Source organism: Sinocyclocheilus grahami, unplaced genomic scaffold (genome assembly GCF_001515645.1).
Source record: "Sinocyclocheilus grahami isolate Dianchi unplaced genomic scaffold, SAMN03320097.WGS_v1.1 scaffold1273.1, whole genome shotgun sequence".
Taxonomy (NCBI): Eukaryota; Metazoa; Chordata; class Actinopteri; order Cypriniformes; family Cyprinidae; genus Sinocyclocheilus; species Sinocyclocheilus grahami.
Genome location: NW_015506452.1, coordinates 52,308 through 70,253, shown reverse-complemented (window position 1 = coordinate 70,253; position 17,946 = coordinate 52,308). Strand labels below are relative to the sequence as shown.

General features: G+C 40.4%; 1 protein-coding gene across 1 annotated transcript in view; it reads right to left on the bottom strand.

Moving 5' to 3' along the window:
• LOC107568682 (actin-binding LIM protein 3-like) overlaps positions 1–17,946 on the bottom strand; it is a 76,249-nt gene that overhangs the window by 36,455 nt on the left and 21,848 nt on the right. Inside the window, exons 3-4 of the mRNA XM_016254661.1 lie at positions 5,092–5,275; positions 99–214 (exon numbers count right to left, since the gene is read on the bottom strand). Of these exons, the coding sequence (XP_016110147.1) occupies positions 99–214; positions 5,092–5,275 (300 nt within the window). The remainder of the gene's footprint in view (positions 1–98; positions 215–5,091; positions 5,276–17,946) is intronic.

The window sequence follows — 17,946 nt, the reverse complement described above, 5'->3', positions numbered from 1 at the left end:
ACTGTTGGCTAGTCCTAATCTACACGAACACACAAACATGTGGACCTCATGTCATGCAAATGAATAGGAAAATGTTTAAATTGAAGGAAGGAACTTACGGCTGGGCCCATGGATTTTGATTGGCTCATTGGAATTAACCAGCTTGATGGAACAGTGCTGACAGACACATTCTTTACCACTGAACGTCACTCTGTCCCCAATTGGAAAAGGTTTCCTAGAGAGGGAACGACAGACAGATAGACAACATGCTATTAAACTTAGTACACACACATAAGTAAACCAAAGCCTAAAATGACTACAGTCCAAATAAAAAATGTTCCACTCAAATAAATTCGGAATGCTTACAAGGAAGACTAAATTACATAGTAGAGAAAAGTGTTGGCAGGTCCTCACAATGAAGGCAATCCTGACCTACACACACTCAACTAAATATCTAAAAGGACAACAGAAATGGAAAAATTTAAATTGTAATATTACTGTTTTCACTGTATTTTGATCAAATTAATGCAGCCTAGGTGAGCATAAAATATTTATTTGCAAAACATTTTAAAAAATCTTACTGACCCCAAATATTTGTACTGTAGTGTAATGTCTAGAGTAAAAATCTGTATGTTCATTGACAAGTATGGTAATGGAAGCCAACCATATAAGGAGGATTTACTAATTAATAACTGAAGGCAGAAAAGCAGATGAAAGGAGGCCCGACAGAGTTCAAGTAACATTTATCCCCAAATAGAGTTGAGGAAGGCCACATTACCCATAAGCATTAAACGGAGACCAGTAATGACGACGGCCCAGCTATACCTAAGCACGCTGTCTTCCCTTCAGACACACTGAAGGCACAGACACCACTGAAATAATGGAACAAAGTGTCTCACATCACATAATGACTTGACATTTTTGAGTGATGGAGGATAATAAGGGGCAATGTGGACAAGGTGGGATCTCTGACCATATTAGTTTTGCTGGTGAACAACATAGCTTTGCTCAGCCACCAGATAGTCCAGGATAATCCAACCTGGACCAGCATGGAATTTCATTGTAAGCTGGTCTTTAAGCTCTTCCTCACCATTATTGTCAAATCTTGTAGCAAAGGCCTCTGCAAACTACGAATGACGCCACAAGATCACCTCCTGTATATGGTGAGTAGATGATGTTTTATGTAGATAAATGCATGTGTCTCTTCAGCACACATGTCCACATGTCTCATGACAGCTTGTGTAATCCTTTGTGTCCACAGCACTGCTTTATCTGCTCAGTAATCAGCATGGCTGGAAGCTTCTACACCACGAGACAAATCCTATTACAGTAGTCTATTCCTCTACTAATGCAGCAATTATAAAACAATCCATTTACATTGAACCATGACCTTAGAGGAGCACCGGCTCATGATTACCGAACAGATCCTTTAAAAACAGATCATGCAAGACTTCTGTCACTGTTAATATTGATCAGTTTTAACTTAGAAAGAACATTTATAAGAAATGTCACACTTTCGCACATAAACACACACACACACCACACTATTCACTGGGCTATGTGAAGTATGGCATGACAAACTCCTCCACTATTAAGACCACACACAATGATGTCTTTGAAATCGAGAGTGAAAGATGACAGGGTAAGTGGGCAGACAACAGAAGCACTTACATAGCCCTTGTCAGACACATGGGTGGAATAATTCCTTTAGTTTCTGCAGTGTTTCAGTATAGCCGGTGCCAATGAGAGCAGGATCTCTGGATCTAATCTTACTTTCTCATATCCTTTATTATCTCTTTCTCTCTGTGTTTTATTCCTCCTCTTTCACAAAACCTATTTTATTCTATATTTATATGTGAAAACTGTGTGGGCTTCCTCATGAGGCTATGTGCGTGTCTTTCCATGTAGTCTTTATGTGACCTGGGCATTACCGCCACATCACACTCCCTCCAGACACACACAGCATTGTCAGCTTTTCCTGCTCTTTAAAAATGTACAGTTTTCATGTTTTGCTGCATTTATTCTGTCCACAAACACAATCTTGCAACTCTTTCAGGACATCAAAATTAGCATGTGCCCTCTACTTCAAGAAAAAAAAATTTAATTCTTAAAAATTGCACAAAAATAATGTCTTAATATTGATTTTGCATTGATAACAAGAAAAAAACTATAAAAACTATAAAAATAAATAAATAAATCATTTAAGTAAGGAAGAACATTGTGAAAGATAATATAATATTTTCAGACAACATACTGTATATTGAATTGAATATGTATACACACACACACACACACACATTTTTGACTGGTAATGTACTACAAATATATCACTTAATTTAATAAATATATACATACTATATATACATATTTACACATATTTAATACATAAAATTTTATTTATACAACTTATTTTTTTACATTTTGCCAATGAAATGTATTGTAATACAAAGGAACTGCATCTTGTGTTTTTTTCCAGACTAAATAAATGAAGCACTCAGAAGGAGCTACCTATCAGTTATGTTCTTTTAGTTTCATTATCATGGTTTCATTGTTCTTTTAATTTGTTTCTCATCACTTTCCTATTTCCTTTGTTCTAGTTTTCCCGCCAGCCATCAGTTACCATGGACACTAATTAAACAGCACACCTGTTCACCCTTTAGTGCATTATCACTGTGTATTTAAGTTCCTCTTTGTTCACCTTTCATTTGTCTGGTATTGTTTGTGTGTAGCACTCTGTCTCACACACACTTAGATTATTTATATCTTCTTTATTGTTGGAATTTAATTAAATAAATAACCTTTTTGTTATCATCTTCATCTGCCTGAAACATTACATCATCTCAGTGAACTGCAACAGTTCCTCAAAATATCAATTAAAGGTCCAGAATGCTGTACAGAAATATGATTTTTAACGTGACTTCTGAATAATCATTGACAGTGCTACTGGGATGATAGCCCAGTAAATCTAGAGCTTGGTTTCCACACAGATGGTCTAAATATTAAATGTAACATAATCTAGCTCTCCTGTCGACTGTTTACTTCTTGGTCGGGCCGATAAATGTTTAGGTTACTCCTGCCAAGAGCATCCCATTGGGCCATTTAGTAGCCCAATTGGCAATGCAGTCCAACAAAGCAATCCCAGTCCTCTATGAAAATGCCTTTTCCTACCCACATAAATTCATCAAGTGCTAACTCTCTTTCGGGGTACTAATGAACTAAAGGAGGAGGGTCGAGTTATTCAGTGGAACTAATTTCCTGCAGATCAGAGCAAAGCAAACACATTGTAATTACAAACGGGATATAACAGAGACCTTAGCAGCTAAACTCACAGCACTACAGTCCAGCAAAGTGTCCACACAAGCTTAACAAAGAATAGAAAATAGAGAGGAAAAGCATTTAAGAGAGAAAAGAGAGAGAGCAGAGGTAATGTAAAAAAAAGAAGCCTGCCAATGTGAATACTAAAGCAGTAAATATAGAAAATATCCAGTTCTATTAAAACCATTTTTTTTACTACAAAAAGAAAGGGGATCCAAATAACTGTGTTTCAGTGTTGGCCAGACAGATAATGTGTCCCTGCAGGGATGTACCTCTAATTGTCTTGCTTGACAGTCTGAGAATAGGCCACACATAAAAGACAAGAGATGGTGTTTTCCACCACTGCCTTTAACTACTCTTCATATGCTCCTTTCAGTCTGTGAGGCAAATATTCACCTCTAGCTTCAGCAGCTTCTCCATTTACACTTGTTTTCCCTTTGCTGCTTACTTTCTGGGCATTATTGCATATTTTGAGCTCCAAACCTCAGCTTTCTTCCGCCTTGACTCATGTTACAATATCCTGCTTCATTCTACATTGATCGCTCCTACTCCACTTGTGGTATTATACTCTCTAGGGCAATTTAGTCAAGAGAAGAGAAGAGAAGAAGCCTACACACAGGGTCCAAAATAAACACCCACTAAGCAGCAAATTCAAATAAAAATTGGCATTGACAAGTACATTAAAGTTATTAAATGAAACATAATGTATGCATTAAATCACAAGAAATATAGTTTGACCCTGCTGTTTTAATATCTGAACTAAACAACACGAGTAAATCAAATTAAAGAAATACTGTACAAATGATCTGCTAAAGATAAAAAATCAGTAGAAATGGATCAAGTATGTGGAATATTTCACTAACAAAAATATGAAAGACAAAATTACAATGCATCTTCATATTTCTAGTACACAGTGAAAGCTATTTTGTATTATGTAAAAATATATAATTTTTATACTTAATTTTTAAAAATAAATAAAATTTACATTTTGGTCATAAATGTTTATCCATAAAACTTGCAGCCCATAAACTGTTTTGCAATATTTCTTATTTATCCATCCATCCATCTATCTATCTATCTATCTATCTATCTATCTATCTATCTATCTATCTATCTATCTATCTATCTATCTATCTATCACTACTGATATGTGTAAATTACAGTTTATGGCTGGTAAGACTTTATGGCAAGTAAATTTTCTCTCACTATTAGCAGATCAACAAATTTTTTAATGAATTTATCAACAACAACAACAAAAAAAAAAATAAGCTAATTTTGGGCATATGGATGGATATCAACCCTGACAGTGTATGTCTGAAGAAGTGGTTATATATAAAACACTGCCCTACTTGCCCTGCTTTAAGGTCAGGACTGATAAGACAGAATGTGGCACAAGAAGTCAGAGTTTGCCTTCCTACTTTTGCCTTCCCACTTTCTACACGTGGTCCATCAAATCCATTAAATTCAATTAAACTGAAGATATTCCTTAAGCCTAAACATTTTCACCCATCACAGAAACTGAATTTCTTTCAAAAAAAATTATATAATTATCAGCGGTCTTGAAACGTCGCTTGGCTGATCAAATTAGAAGACCGGAACTAACTGTAGTATAATTGCTTAGTATATAGATGAGTGGGGTGCATATAGCTGTCAGGGAGTGAATTAATGAGATTCAGTCATCAGCACATTAGTAAATGAGCATCATTTACCAGCATCCCACCAGCGTTCCTCACGTTTAATCTGTCTGATGGGTCTATTTCCATAATGACATTTCAGTAGTCTGTATAGAGGGCTCACCTGCACACGCTGCAGACGAAACACTGTGGATGATATGTGCGGCCCAGAGCAGAGACCACCTCCCCTGAGATAAAGTCCCCACAGCTGTCACACTTTGTGCCGTACAGGCGCTGGTAGTCTGCTGTGCAGATGTACTCACCACTCTTCTGGAAGAATCCAGAATGTGCCAAATCACAGCCACACACTGGCAGAAAGAGATAAGACAGGAAGAGAAATCAACATGAGATCATTTTGCCATTTTACTTATAGTACAGGAAAGGACAGTGAGGAAAAAAATGGGATCAAGGAATGTTGCAAGCCAGGATTGAACTTGTGATTCCTATATGAGCACCACATAGTAATAAGGTTTGCACTCAAGATGAGTTTTTTAAAGCTACTTTCAAGCAGATGTAACAATAAACAGCTACAGACCCAATTAGACTATATGAGGGCCTTATTTTTGGTGCGCCAAGTTTCTGTTTGAAATGTCTTTGGTATGCTGATCATAGACTTGGAATTACAAGTGACACATAATATCCTAATATCAATATAAAATCACATAATATTGTGGGTAATACTGAGCAATGTTATGATAACGTTAACTAAAACTAAAACCATAAAGCAGTTTTTGTTACTTAAAACAAAATAAATTTGAAACAGAAACAGAAAATGTTAACAAAAATTTAAATTAATTGAAATAACCCTGATACTGGGAAGTGGGACAATTTGCAGTGACACAGTATAATCATTGTAAAATTAAACATAATTTATTAGAGATTAATGACGCACATAAACAAAGTTGTGAATTTCAATTATTTTCACAAGGAAAGGGATTGTTCAGTCTACTAACATGAAAGCAAAAACCTCTCAAAATCACACCCCACATAATATAGATCCAGCAAGATGGTCATGGAATGATGGCTTGGCTTCCTGCAATACTTCCTGCAATACTTAACCGTAATCTGAGGATAATTCTATTAGCACAAAAGAGGAAAAACGCTTCCTGAACATTTTGTTTCAGCTGGACCTAAAAGTTTCACAGCAACAAACATCAAAAACACACATACACAAAGCAATATGGCAGTGCCTTTAGTTCTTACAGGACTTACAGACCACTTACTCTTAAAGTATATTGTGACAGATATATGTAACTCTTTAACAAACTGAACCCCGGGTGAGATGTGACACTGCTGCATGCAGCATGACCGTTTCAGCATGCATGCCGGAGATCACATGCAAGCATGCCTGTGAATCTCCCTGATCTCAGCAGGATTCATATGGCATACTGTCACTACATCATACACACACACACACACACACACGCACACACACACACACACACACACACACACACACACACACACACACACACACACACACACACAGTTTCCCAGCCCTCAGCATCCATCATCCTTGTAATGACAGCTGTTATTGGCTCGTGGAATTGGCAATGATTGCCTTTTGCAAAATGCGTCACTGTACCATAAATCATTAATTCAAAGTCAAACATCCTCCTAAGTCATTCACATGTCATCTAAGTCCTGAGTTCTAAGGAGAAAGGAAAGAAAAAAAGTACTTTGAGGGACGTTCAATTATTAGGAGAAAATTAGGAGATGGAATTTAATGCTCGCTGATTATGATAACGCCTCTCATCGGTTGGCTTCTGACTGAAAGAAAACATAAGAATGCAGGAGTGAAAAGACTTTCTCAAAGCACTCATCTGTCCTGAATGATGCTATCACAATGCCATTGAACTGCTGCTGTGACTATGAACAGCTGCTAGAGCTGTTTGCAGCTCGTTTCTTCATTTGCATGTGTTGTGGGGATTTGCAGCGTTTCTTTATTTGCATGTGTTGTGAGGATTTGCAGCGTGTTTCTTCATTTGCATGTGTTGTGAGGATTTGCAGCGCGTTTCTTCATTTGCATGTGTTGTGAGGATTTGCAGCGTTTCTTCATTTGCATGTGTTGTGAGGATTTGCAGCGCGTGTGTTGTCAAACTGATGAAGATGTTTTCTTAATTTGCTGGTGTTTTTTCAATTTGCATGTGTTTTCTTAAGTTGCAGCGCGTTGAGCTCTCTCGGCCACCGTACACAATATAATACAAATTCACAATATATTTGCAGTGGTTTTGCTGGTAATATAAAATTTAACAACACTGTGAATTTTGAAATGCATTTTCAAAATGGCCATTAATTTTCCTAAAGACCGTGTCATTAAATTACCCTTCCTTTGTCTTGTGATAATGACATGTTAATGTCTGATTTAAACTTAAGTGACAAAAACAATGTTAGATTTGGTCATAGATTAATTTCCTTGAATCAGTTCAAATTTTCCAAGGACTCAGTTAAATGAATTTACTTAAAAATGTTCACAGAAATGCCTGTGTGTCATTTTTCAGTGAATACTGCTGAAAACAGAAACACACCTTTTCATAATTTAATTTTTAATTGCTAACATCCCTTTGTCCAATCTGTTGTCACATTTTCAAAACTCTACACACAATTAGCACAACATCGGTCTGTTGTGACCATTCCATTAACACAATTCATATTGTTTTCACACAATATTCAGTCAATTAGCACATTTCTAAAATGCTTAAATTTTTTTTCACACAAACTTACCCCATACCAAAATCGTAGATCTTTTTTATCTTTTTTACAAATGCTTAAACAAAGCAAGACAGAAATGAAGGCCTCATGTTCCAAACTTTAAATATAGTGTAAAGTCTCTACTTCTGCAACAACAGCAGCTCAAAAGTATTGAAAAATCTCTCTATATAAAATATTGTAACAACTGATAAGCATTTCAAGTAACAGATCACTGAAATATTTAGAAATAGCTGATTCCAGTCTCAGTTGGAGGAATAGTCAGGTGTTGATGCTCTTTCCATTGCATCAACATAGAGTCAAAAATACCTCTTTGAATTAGTTTTGTGGATGCAGAACAACACAAAGAATCAGAGAGAGAAAAAATAATAATGATGCCTGGGAGAGGGAGAGGAGTAGTTGGATCAGAAAAAGGGAGAAGAAGAGGTAGGGGAGAGGAGTAAGAGGAGTAAGCTGGACTGCGCATTTTTATGTTTGTTTGTTTGTTTTCCCCCTTACACATGTGGAACCTATGAAAGCTTATTTCTGCCACGGAATATAAAGGGTAAAGGGTAATTGTGAGGTTTTTTTTAACTCACAATTGTGAATTTATCTCACTATTCTGATAAAGTCTGAATTGCAAGATTTAAACTCGCAATTCCAAGAATAGAAGTCCAAATTGTGAGATAAAAAGGTCACAATTACCGTCTTTACTTTTTTATTCTGTGATGGAAACAAGCTTGCATAGTAACCAAAAGCAATGTATGTTGTTATTTTAGTTGATCACTGGCATCAGCTACCATGGGGGCACCATTGAAAGCAATTTCAATCAAGGTTCCAACTGAATTTCTGCATAGGGGACCCTATTTTTTTCTATTGTACATTCTATAAAGTAATGACTCATTCAGTTTTAGACAGTATGTGGCCAAGAATTAACAAATTCAACACTTAAAAATGTAAAATGGGTTTCAGTTGAAGGTAATTAAATTACAAAAAACAATGGATTTTTATATTGTCTATATGCAGGTAGAACTGAAACATGACAGATAATGCAGTTTTTATACAGATAAAAGTCATCAACTGTTAGTATTTTGACAGTCACTGTGTTATGATTGACTATATTTTCCTGTTGGATAGAAAAGTAGTGCTAATGTTTTGACTGAATGACTCGATTTTGAATCGGGTTTGCTGTGTTTTGATAGAGTTAGTTATGTAGAAATGTAGTTATGTTTTTATGTAGAAAAATGTATTCAGCATTTTGAAATGTAGAGTTTGTATTAATTTAACAAAATGTAGTTTTGGCCAGAAAATTAACGTTTTGGCTAATTGTGTGATGTAGGTGTGTTGCTGTGTTAAGAGTTTAGAAAAAGTACTTTAAGTATAGGTAAACACTTGTTAGCAATTGGAAAAAACTGTAAGATGGTCGACTCACACACACACACACATATATGTGTGTGTGTGTGTGTGTCTGTAGATAGACAGACAGACAGATAGAAAGATAGGCCTGTCGCAATAATCAATATATCGACTTATCGCACAATATATGTACATGACCTCAATCATTTTTGGTGATGCAATATATCGCCCGCTATATATACTTAAAAATTAATGTCACCATGTTTTGTACATTGCACTTGCGCCTGTGTCTTTTGCAGCTTCTCGTACATAACGTGGTGTAGTCATGAGGTGCTAGTTCAAATTTAAAAAATTCTTCTACAAAAAAAAAGTTTCATCTGCAGATATGGTCTTGTTTAGGGATCTGTGCCTTTGTGCATACGGACATCTGACAGCTAAGTAGTGATTGTGTTTTTCAGCAATAGTGTGCACCCCTTAATTTACAGAGAAAAGAAGGTCAGGGAAAAATATGTAGATGGAAAAATCTCCATACATGTCACGTTTATGGTCTGTTTTTGTTTTGTTTTCCCTCTGTTCCTGCCTCTTGTTTCTGTATGCCCTTATTTGGTCATGTTCCTGTCCTCATTATAGTTCATTATGTTCATGTGGTTTTCCATGTGTTTGATTGTTGATTGATCCCAGGTGTGTCTTGTCAATCACCCCATGTACTTAAGTTCCTGTCTGTGTTATCTGAGTTTGTCCGGTATTAAACGTCGCTGTTGTGTTTCGTGTGTGTTCCTGCCTGCCTTGTTTTACCCCGTCTTGGATGATTAAAGACATTTACTTTGAGTCTATCCCACATCTCCTTGTTCTTCGTTTTGCCACAGAAGGCAACCGTGACAATACAAGTTCTTTGTGCATTTTTACATTTTTCTACTTGTTACTTTGCACTTTTTGTTAGAAAATGTATATTTACTATTTATTCAGGTTTTTTTAAGGTATATAATATTTTTATACTTAATTTCCATTTATCTAAATATTCTTAAAAATTAGTTGTCATTTGGAAGTGTGTATGCCTTCTTGCATTATTATGCTGTTACATTATGATTATATAGTGACATAAAATGGTCTTTAAAATGACAATAATATCCCTTATTGCAATTATTTCTGGGGTAATATATAGCACAACAAAAAGTTGTTATCTTGACAGGCCTACAGATAGATAGATAGGAGAGGAGATGAGGACAATACCTCAAACAAAGAGACTTTAATGAACATCCAAGAAACCAGGAAAACACACGTAGCGGGAAAGACGACATTCAAATGACAAACTCAGAAAGCACAGACAGGACCTCAAATATATGGGGTAATTGACAACACACACCTGGAACTCAATAAACAATTAACAAGGGAAAACTAGGTCAAGGAGCACGTGGAGAGGGAAAAACACACATAATGAGTCCAGGGGCGTGACATATCACCCCCCCTCCCGGAAGGTGCGTCCTCGCGCCGTAGAACAACAGAAGGGGGGCACGGGTCGGAACTAGGGAGGAGGCTCGGGAGGAGGATGGACACCCAGGAGGGGGCCGGCAGACAGAGTCCAGGGAGGTGACGATAGAGGGAGAAGCCAGGGAGGCGACAGGAAGGACTTGGAGCAGGAGGGGCCAAGCAGGACCCAGGCCACAGCCATGACAGCGACCCACGGTGGAGCCAACGGAGGGAGGAGCCATGGAGGAGGAATGGCCACCGACTCCAGGCGCGGAGATGGAGAGCCGATGAGCCAGGGCGATGGGGAGGATCCGGAGGGCCAAGGCTGAGCAGATGGCGCTGGCGACTGACGCAGAGGCGTGGATCCAAAAGGCCGCGGAGGAACTTTCTCTGGGCTAGACATAGGAACAGGAACTTTCTCGTGCTTAACTCTGGGACTGGAGCCCTCTCTGGGCTAAACTCAGGGACTGAGGCCCTCTCTGGGCTAGACTCGGGGACTGGGGCCTTCTCAGGGCTGGACGGGACCAGCGGGGACGAAGGAGAGAGGAGAGGGAGCAAGTCGGCTTCCAGCTCTGATTCCCAGTCTATAAAGTCCCCCTCGAAGTCCAGCAGTCCCAGCTGTATAATCAGCTCACCCTCAGCTGCGGTGCAGTGGGCGGAGCTCCACTCCGCGCTCTCTCTGTCCACGGCAATCTCCCTCGTGGCAGGCTCTGTTGCCGGCTCTAGCACCTTGACTGACGTCACTTGCAGCTCCGGCTCTGCGGCGATCCGTTGCTCTGTCGCTCTATTCGGCAATGGCTCGTCGGCTGCTGCGAGCTCGGGCTCTCCGTCAGCGGCGGGCTCGGGCATGCGCTCCGCGCAGCGGGGAGATGGTGGGCTGGGCACAGACTCTGAAGTGTCCACTCCACAAATGTGGCAAAACTCGCTCGAGGGCCTTCCTCAGACGACGTGCTCTGTATGCCGGGTTAAGACTGGCGTCATAAAACGCACAGAGCGCGTTGCCCGGGTAGCTGCAGAGATTGGCGAGGACCAGGAACAGTCTGGTGTGGCCCTCGAGCGATCTTTCCCCCTGCTCCAGCAGGAGGAGGAGGTATTCAGGGCGGGCGAGAGGATCCATGAGGGAACACTACGGGAAAAAAAACACTGGGTAAAACGTGGAAACAAAAATGGAGGGAAGACATGGAGGTTACTGTTTTGGTCCGGTATTCTGTCACGTTACCGCTACTGTGAGGATCAAGGAGCGAGGAACGAGGAGAATACTTCAAACAAAGAGATTTTAATGAACATCCAAGGAACCAGGAAAACACACGTAGTGGGGAAGACGACATTCAAAATCGGACAAACTCAGAAAGCACAGGCAGGACCTTAAATACATGGGGTAATTGACAACACACACCTGGAACTCAAACAATTAACAAGGGAAAACTGGGTCATGGAGCACGTGGAGAGGGGAAAACACACAGAATGAGTCCAGGGGCGTAACACATATACCGTGATTAGGTTTATTTTATTTAGGTCATAAAAATAATATTTCTGGTAAGCTGTACGTCATTCCAAAAATATATGTGAATATAGGCAGAGCAAAATAATAAAAAAGGCCAAGAGACTTATCAGAATATTATATTGCCAGTGGGCACTAGGACTGGTGCGAAACCTTCACTGTTGGCCAGCAGCTTCAACAGAACCGGAATTTCTACAGAAATCTGGAGTCTTTGGCAGTGTAACCACATGTGCAGGGAAATTATAGCCCTGCTGTGAATGTCTGTGTGTGTGTGTATAAGATAGACGCTGTGCCAGGCAGCCGCATTTCAGACAACCACAAAACAATGGCATGTTGCTTCAAATGGCCCAACTGGATTGAAACCCTGCAATTATAGAGAAAACTATGGAGCACATGACATTTGAAGCTTAATGGAAAAAAACAAACAAACAAAAAACCTCTCAAGGCCTTTTCAACTCAAATAACATCCAGAGACAGACAGTATTAACATTTCTGCTTTAAAATACAAAAAAGCATGAACTGTAATACAAAAACCATGACAGATGAAACAAACACTATTAAGCAGTATGAAGCAAACAAATAAGAGACAGCAGAAACACAAAGTGGGTTCTCATTGGGGAAGTTGCTTTGAAACTGTCAAGTTACAAGCTCCTCATATTTTAAACTCGTAAGCTACAGTTAAATCTTTTAAAACAGTAGTTCAGTATAAGCAGCTCACAAAAAATAGCTAACTACACTTAAGCTACTAAGGACCATATGTTTTTAACCCATGTGCTGTGCTGAAAATTCTTTACCTAATTTTGTGTTAGAGATGTACAATATATTGGCCACCTATCAGTATTGGCCGATAAATGATGCATTATGTCCTTCAGAAACACTTCAGATGTGCACTGTTTGCCATGATGGTTTTAAATTGCTTGAAATATGATAAGTTAAGTGCAACCTGTGCAGGCCAAGTCCATCATAAAGGCTACATAAAATTATAATGACAACATTACTGCAAAATTATGTTATGGAATCTTTGTGTGGCTGTGTTTTAGTGCGTTGTTACGGGAAGAGCGCATCCACATTGGAGCTACACTTTAATGACTATCACAGTTAAGTTCGCTTGTGCATTTGCGGCTGTTCAATTGTACATTGTAATATTGTGCTTATTTTATGCATATATGTCTGATTTATCTCATATAGAATGTGGTTGGTTAAGTTAATAGAGTGTTAATAGAGCTCTTCAAAGCCTATGATCAATAAGTTCCAAAAAGAAATACAAAATGTAGTAATTGAAAAAAAGTTGACCAAGAACACCAGAAGAACTGTAACAAGGTCAAAAAAAAAAATCCCAAAAAGAACAAAAAATATCAAAAAAATGTTTTGGGGAAGTTGTTATACCCTGTGTGAGCAAAGTAAGTAACTTTTAGTCCAATGGGATAACATTATAGCAAAAAGAAAGTCCTCTCTGTGTCAAAATGGCCAGAACACAATTTGAGGGTTAAATAAATGACTATCCGATTATACCATTCAGGGGTGTAGCGTCTGGTATGCAGGGTATGCAGGTGCATATGGGCCCGGGCGTATTGTGGGCCCGCCGAGTTGAGGGGGGAACCTTTAATTGAAACGAGGGAATTAATAGAGCCCTGCACGGGTCCGGCCCTTCCGACAGCTTATCAGAATATTCTCGGCCTGAGTCTGACCCGAGGCCATGACTTTTTTCTCTCTCTCTCTTTCTTCCCCTTTACACAGCTTTTTTTTTATTTTTGCTCATAAAGGTAAGAGTAACATTATTCGGAATTGTAAAGGGTCTACTTTTATTTGTGTGCACTCACAAACAATATCAACAAAAACCTGTGCTTTGTAAAATAATTAAGGAAAACAAACAGGATGCGCTTTGTCATCTTGGTCTTGAGCAGGAGCGCTTCACAATGATGAACCGAAACTCAGTGAATCGTGGTCATATAGTCCCGGGCGTATTGGTGGCCCGCCTAATTGAGGGGGGAACCTTTAATTGAAACGAGGGAATTAATAGAGCCCTGCACGGGTCCGGCCCTTCCGACAGCTTATCAGAATATTCTCGGCCTGAGTCTGACCCGAGGCCATGACTTTTTTCTCTCTCTCTCTTTCTTCCCCTTTACACAGCTTTTTTTTTATTTTTGCTCATAAAGGTAAGAGTAACATTATTCGGAATTGTAAAGGGTCTACTTTTATTTGTGTGCACTCACAAACAATATCAACAAAAACCTGTGCTTTGTAAAATAATTAAGGAAAACAAACAGGATGCGCTTTGTCATCTTGGTCTTGAGCAGGAGCGCTTCACAATGATGAACCGAAACTCAGTGAATACTTGCTTCCTCACAGACTTGATTGTCACGTTACGCTGCTGCGGGAAGAACGTAGGAGACACGGAGTAGCATTCACAGTCTTTAATGACGAAAACACGGGATAATCCACTATAGGAGCTGGGCAAACACACGTAGAAACAAGTAGACCCAACAAACATAAACTGAACTGACTAAGACTTTTAAACACAGGGCAATCAGGGGAACTCAGGTGACATCAATGGAACATAATCAAACTAGACGTGGACAGGAACATGACCAAATAAGGAAACACAGGAAGGACTACGGGGGCAAAACAGGTCCAAAAGTCTGACATTTCGCCCCCTCCCGGAAGGTGCGTCCTCGCACCGTAACAACAACAGAGGGAGGCATAGGTGGGAGCTTGGGAGGAGGCTCAGGAGGAGAGTGGACACCCAGGAGGGGGCCGGCTGACAGAGACCAGGAAGGCGACGAAGGATGGAGGAGCCAGGGAGGAGACAGGAGGGGCCCGGAGCAGGAGGAGCACAGCCGGACCCAGGACACAGCCATGATAGCAACCCACGGTGGGGGGCCAGGGGGCCGACCAATGGCGGCGGAGCAGGTGGTGGAGGAGCCCGAGGCGGAGACAGAGAGCCAACGAGCCAGGGGGATGCCGAGGATCCGGGGGGCCAGGGTGGAGCCGAGGGATCTGGCAATGGCGGGTTGACGCCTGACCAAGGCAGAGCCAGAGGGACGAGGGAGCCTGGTGGAGCTGGTGGATCGACGGGTGATGGTGGAGGCGAGGGAGCTAGGAGCCGAGGTGGAGCCGCTGGGTCTACGGGCCAAGGCGGAGTCCGGGCCTCGGAGGCTGGAGACGGAGGTGAGGGATTCTCCAGCCATGGCGACGCTGGAGGATGGCAGACCCACGGAGATCGCACCGTAATGACGGTGGGCTGAGGGCGAGCAGAGGGGCTGCCAGACGACAGCGGTGGAGGATGCAGGAGCAGGTAGGAGGGCGGGCATTTGTGAGCCTCCGGGCATTCAGGGCTAAACTCTGGTTCGGGAGCACCCTCTAGGCTGAACACGGGAACAGGATGGCGCTCTGGAGGAGCAGACACTTGAGGGTGCTTTCGAGGCGCGGGCACTGGAGGGTGCTTTTGAGGAGCGGCCACTGGAGGGCACTATGGACTGGATTCGGGGACTGGAGCCCTCTTCTCTTCAGTGTGGCACATTCGCCGTGTCATACTCAGCTCACCCTCAGCGGAGCTCCTCTACGCACTCACACCGTCCGCGGCTTTCTCCCTCGTGGCGGGCATTGTCACCGGCTCTCGCACCTGGTCTGACGGGTTCAGCTCTACGTCTGGGGCGATCCTCTGCTCAGTCGCTCTGCTTTGCGCTTGCTTGCTGATCGCGGCGGGAAATGGCTCTCCGTCAACGGTGGGCTCGGGCTAATGCTCCGCATTGCGGGGAGATGGTGGGCTGGGCTCTGGGTCGGGAGTGGTACTCCACAAAGGTGGTGAAATCTGCTCGAGGACCACCCGTCTGGGTAGCTGGTGGTGTATGCTAAGAGCCGGAACAGTCTCGTATGGTCCTCGAGTGATCTCTCCCCCTGCTCCAGCAGGAGGAAGAGCTATTTCCGGGCGAAGGAGGGCATCCATGAGGGTACACAACGGAAAAATAAAGACACTGGGTGAAAACGGTAAACCAAACGGAGGGAACACACGGAGGTAACTGTATTTGGTCGGTTCTTCTGTCACGTTACGCTGCTGCGGGAAGAACATAGGAGACACGGAGTAGCATTCACAGTCTTTAATGATGAAAACACGGGATAATCCACAATAGGAGCTGGGCAAACACACGTAGAAACAAGTAGACCTGACAAACACAAACTGAACAGACTAGAACTTTTAAACCAGGGCAATCAGGGGAACAGAGGTGACATCAATGGAACATGATCAAACTAGATGAGGACAGGAACATGACCAAATAAGGAAACACAGGAAGGACTACGGGGGAAAAACAGGTCCAAAAGTCTGACATTGATAAATACAGTATATCTAATAGAATGCTTTATATACTTTAAAACAAAATAATTAAAATAGAAAACAAAAACTCTTTCATTATGTAGGCTAATCTGTAAAGATGTATTCAGTACAGCCGCTCCCTATATGCAGAGTACGCAGTTTGCATAGGGCACCAACTCCCAGGGGGGGGAACCATCCCAGTTGCTCAAAAAAAATAAAAAAACGAAAATATATTAATATTAATATATACATATGCATAAATAAAAATCTAAACATTAACATATATATTAAGTAAGGGATAATCAACGGCTAGCGCGTCTGGTGGTTCTTCGCCTCCACGTCATGCATTCAAATCGTTTAATGCACAGCTAACCGTTCACATAACCCCAGCATTCACATATTAAAGATGTTAATAATATTTGCGCTGCAATATTTGACCGGAACGATAAAAATGACGGTTATTTTTGTCAGCCAATCAGAATCGAGTATTCAGACAGACCATGGCATAAATATATATAACTATAAAAAATGCATTTTATGATGAACGCAGTAGGCAGTATAAGTACACGTCGTCACGCCATTCTGGATCTGCACTCGCGCTCGCTCTCACCTCACGTTTGCGGCTGAATACAAATTATCATCATAATTAATGGACAACTAGGCTATATCAGGGAAAAGACGTCAGCGCAGTCCGGCGAAGAGAAAATAAAAATAAAAAAGCCCAAGATGAAGCCCGCGCATCACTTTCAGGTAGCTACAAATCCTGTGAAACTTTTCTGACTGTTGACGTTAGTAACATGTCGGTAATAATTTCACCACCAACAACATCTGACTTAATATTCTAGTTTTCATGACTTAAAATTTATTATATAAAAACAATGAGGCAGTAATGATTGGCTGTGCCAAGATTGTGCATGCAGTACAAATAGGCTAATGCGGCATTTTAGTACAATGTTGAAAAATAAGATTAACGTCATAATATTTTAAGAATAAAGTCAAAATTACGATAACAAAATCTGGTTATAGGCCTATTGTGTGAAGTTAATGTGAGAATTCCAACCTATACTCTGCCAAAAAAAAATTAAAAAAAAATAAAATAAAAGGTCTGTGGCATCCAACCTGTCATTTTTCACATTTAACATAAACAACCGCAATAAAAGGTAGGCTTATTGACATTTTTTGAAACTCTGATCGATTTCATGAAACATTAGTTTGTACTAAATTGTTCTGATTTTTTCAACACGCATTCAAATATTTATTCATGTTTATTTCGTGCTGCAAATATTAAAGAGGAAAATTTCATTGATTCACATGCTGCTTGAACTGAGATGAATATAGTTATCTCACAAAAAATTTAGAAGCGTAAAAACATTTGTTGTTTGTAGTATTTTATTATAAAGTTGATAGAAGGCTGACACTTTGTGTTTTAATATAAGTAACAGAGCACAAAGCTTATTGCGATTATTGGGTGGCTTGCGTGCTACAAATGATGAATGGACTTGAAAACGTTAAATATTATTTTCAAGCATTTATACTGTAAATAAAACAGCTTGTGAATACACGTAACGTTAATCACTTCAGAAAAATCAACAATAAGTTAACGGAGTTGGAACCAATAGCGTTTGGGGGGGCCCATACACATTTTTTTGCATATG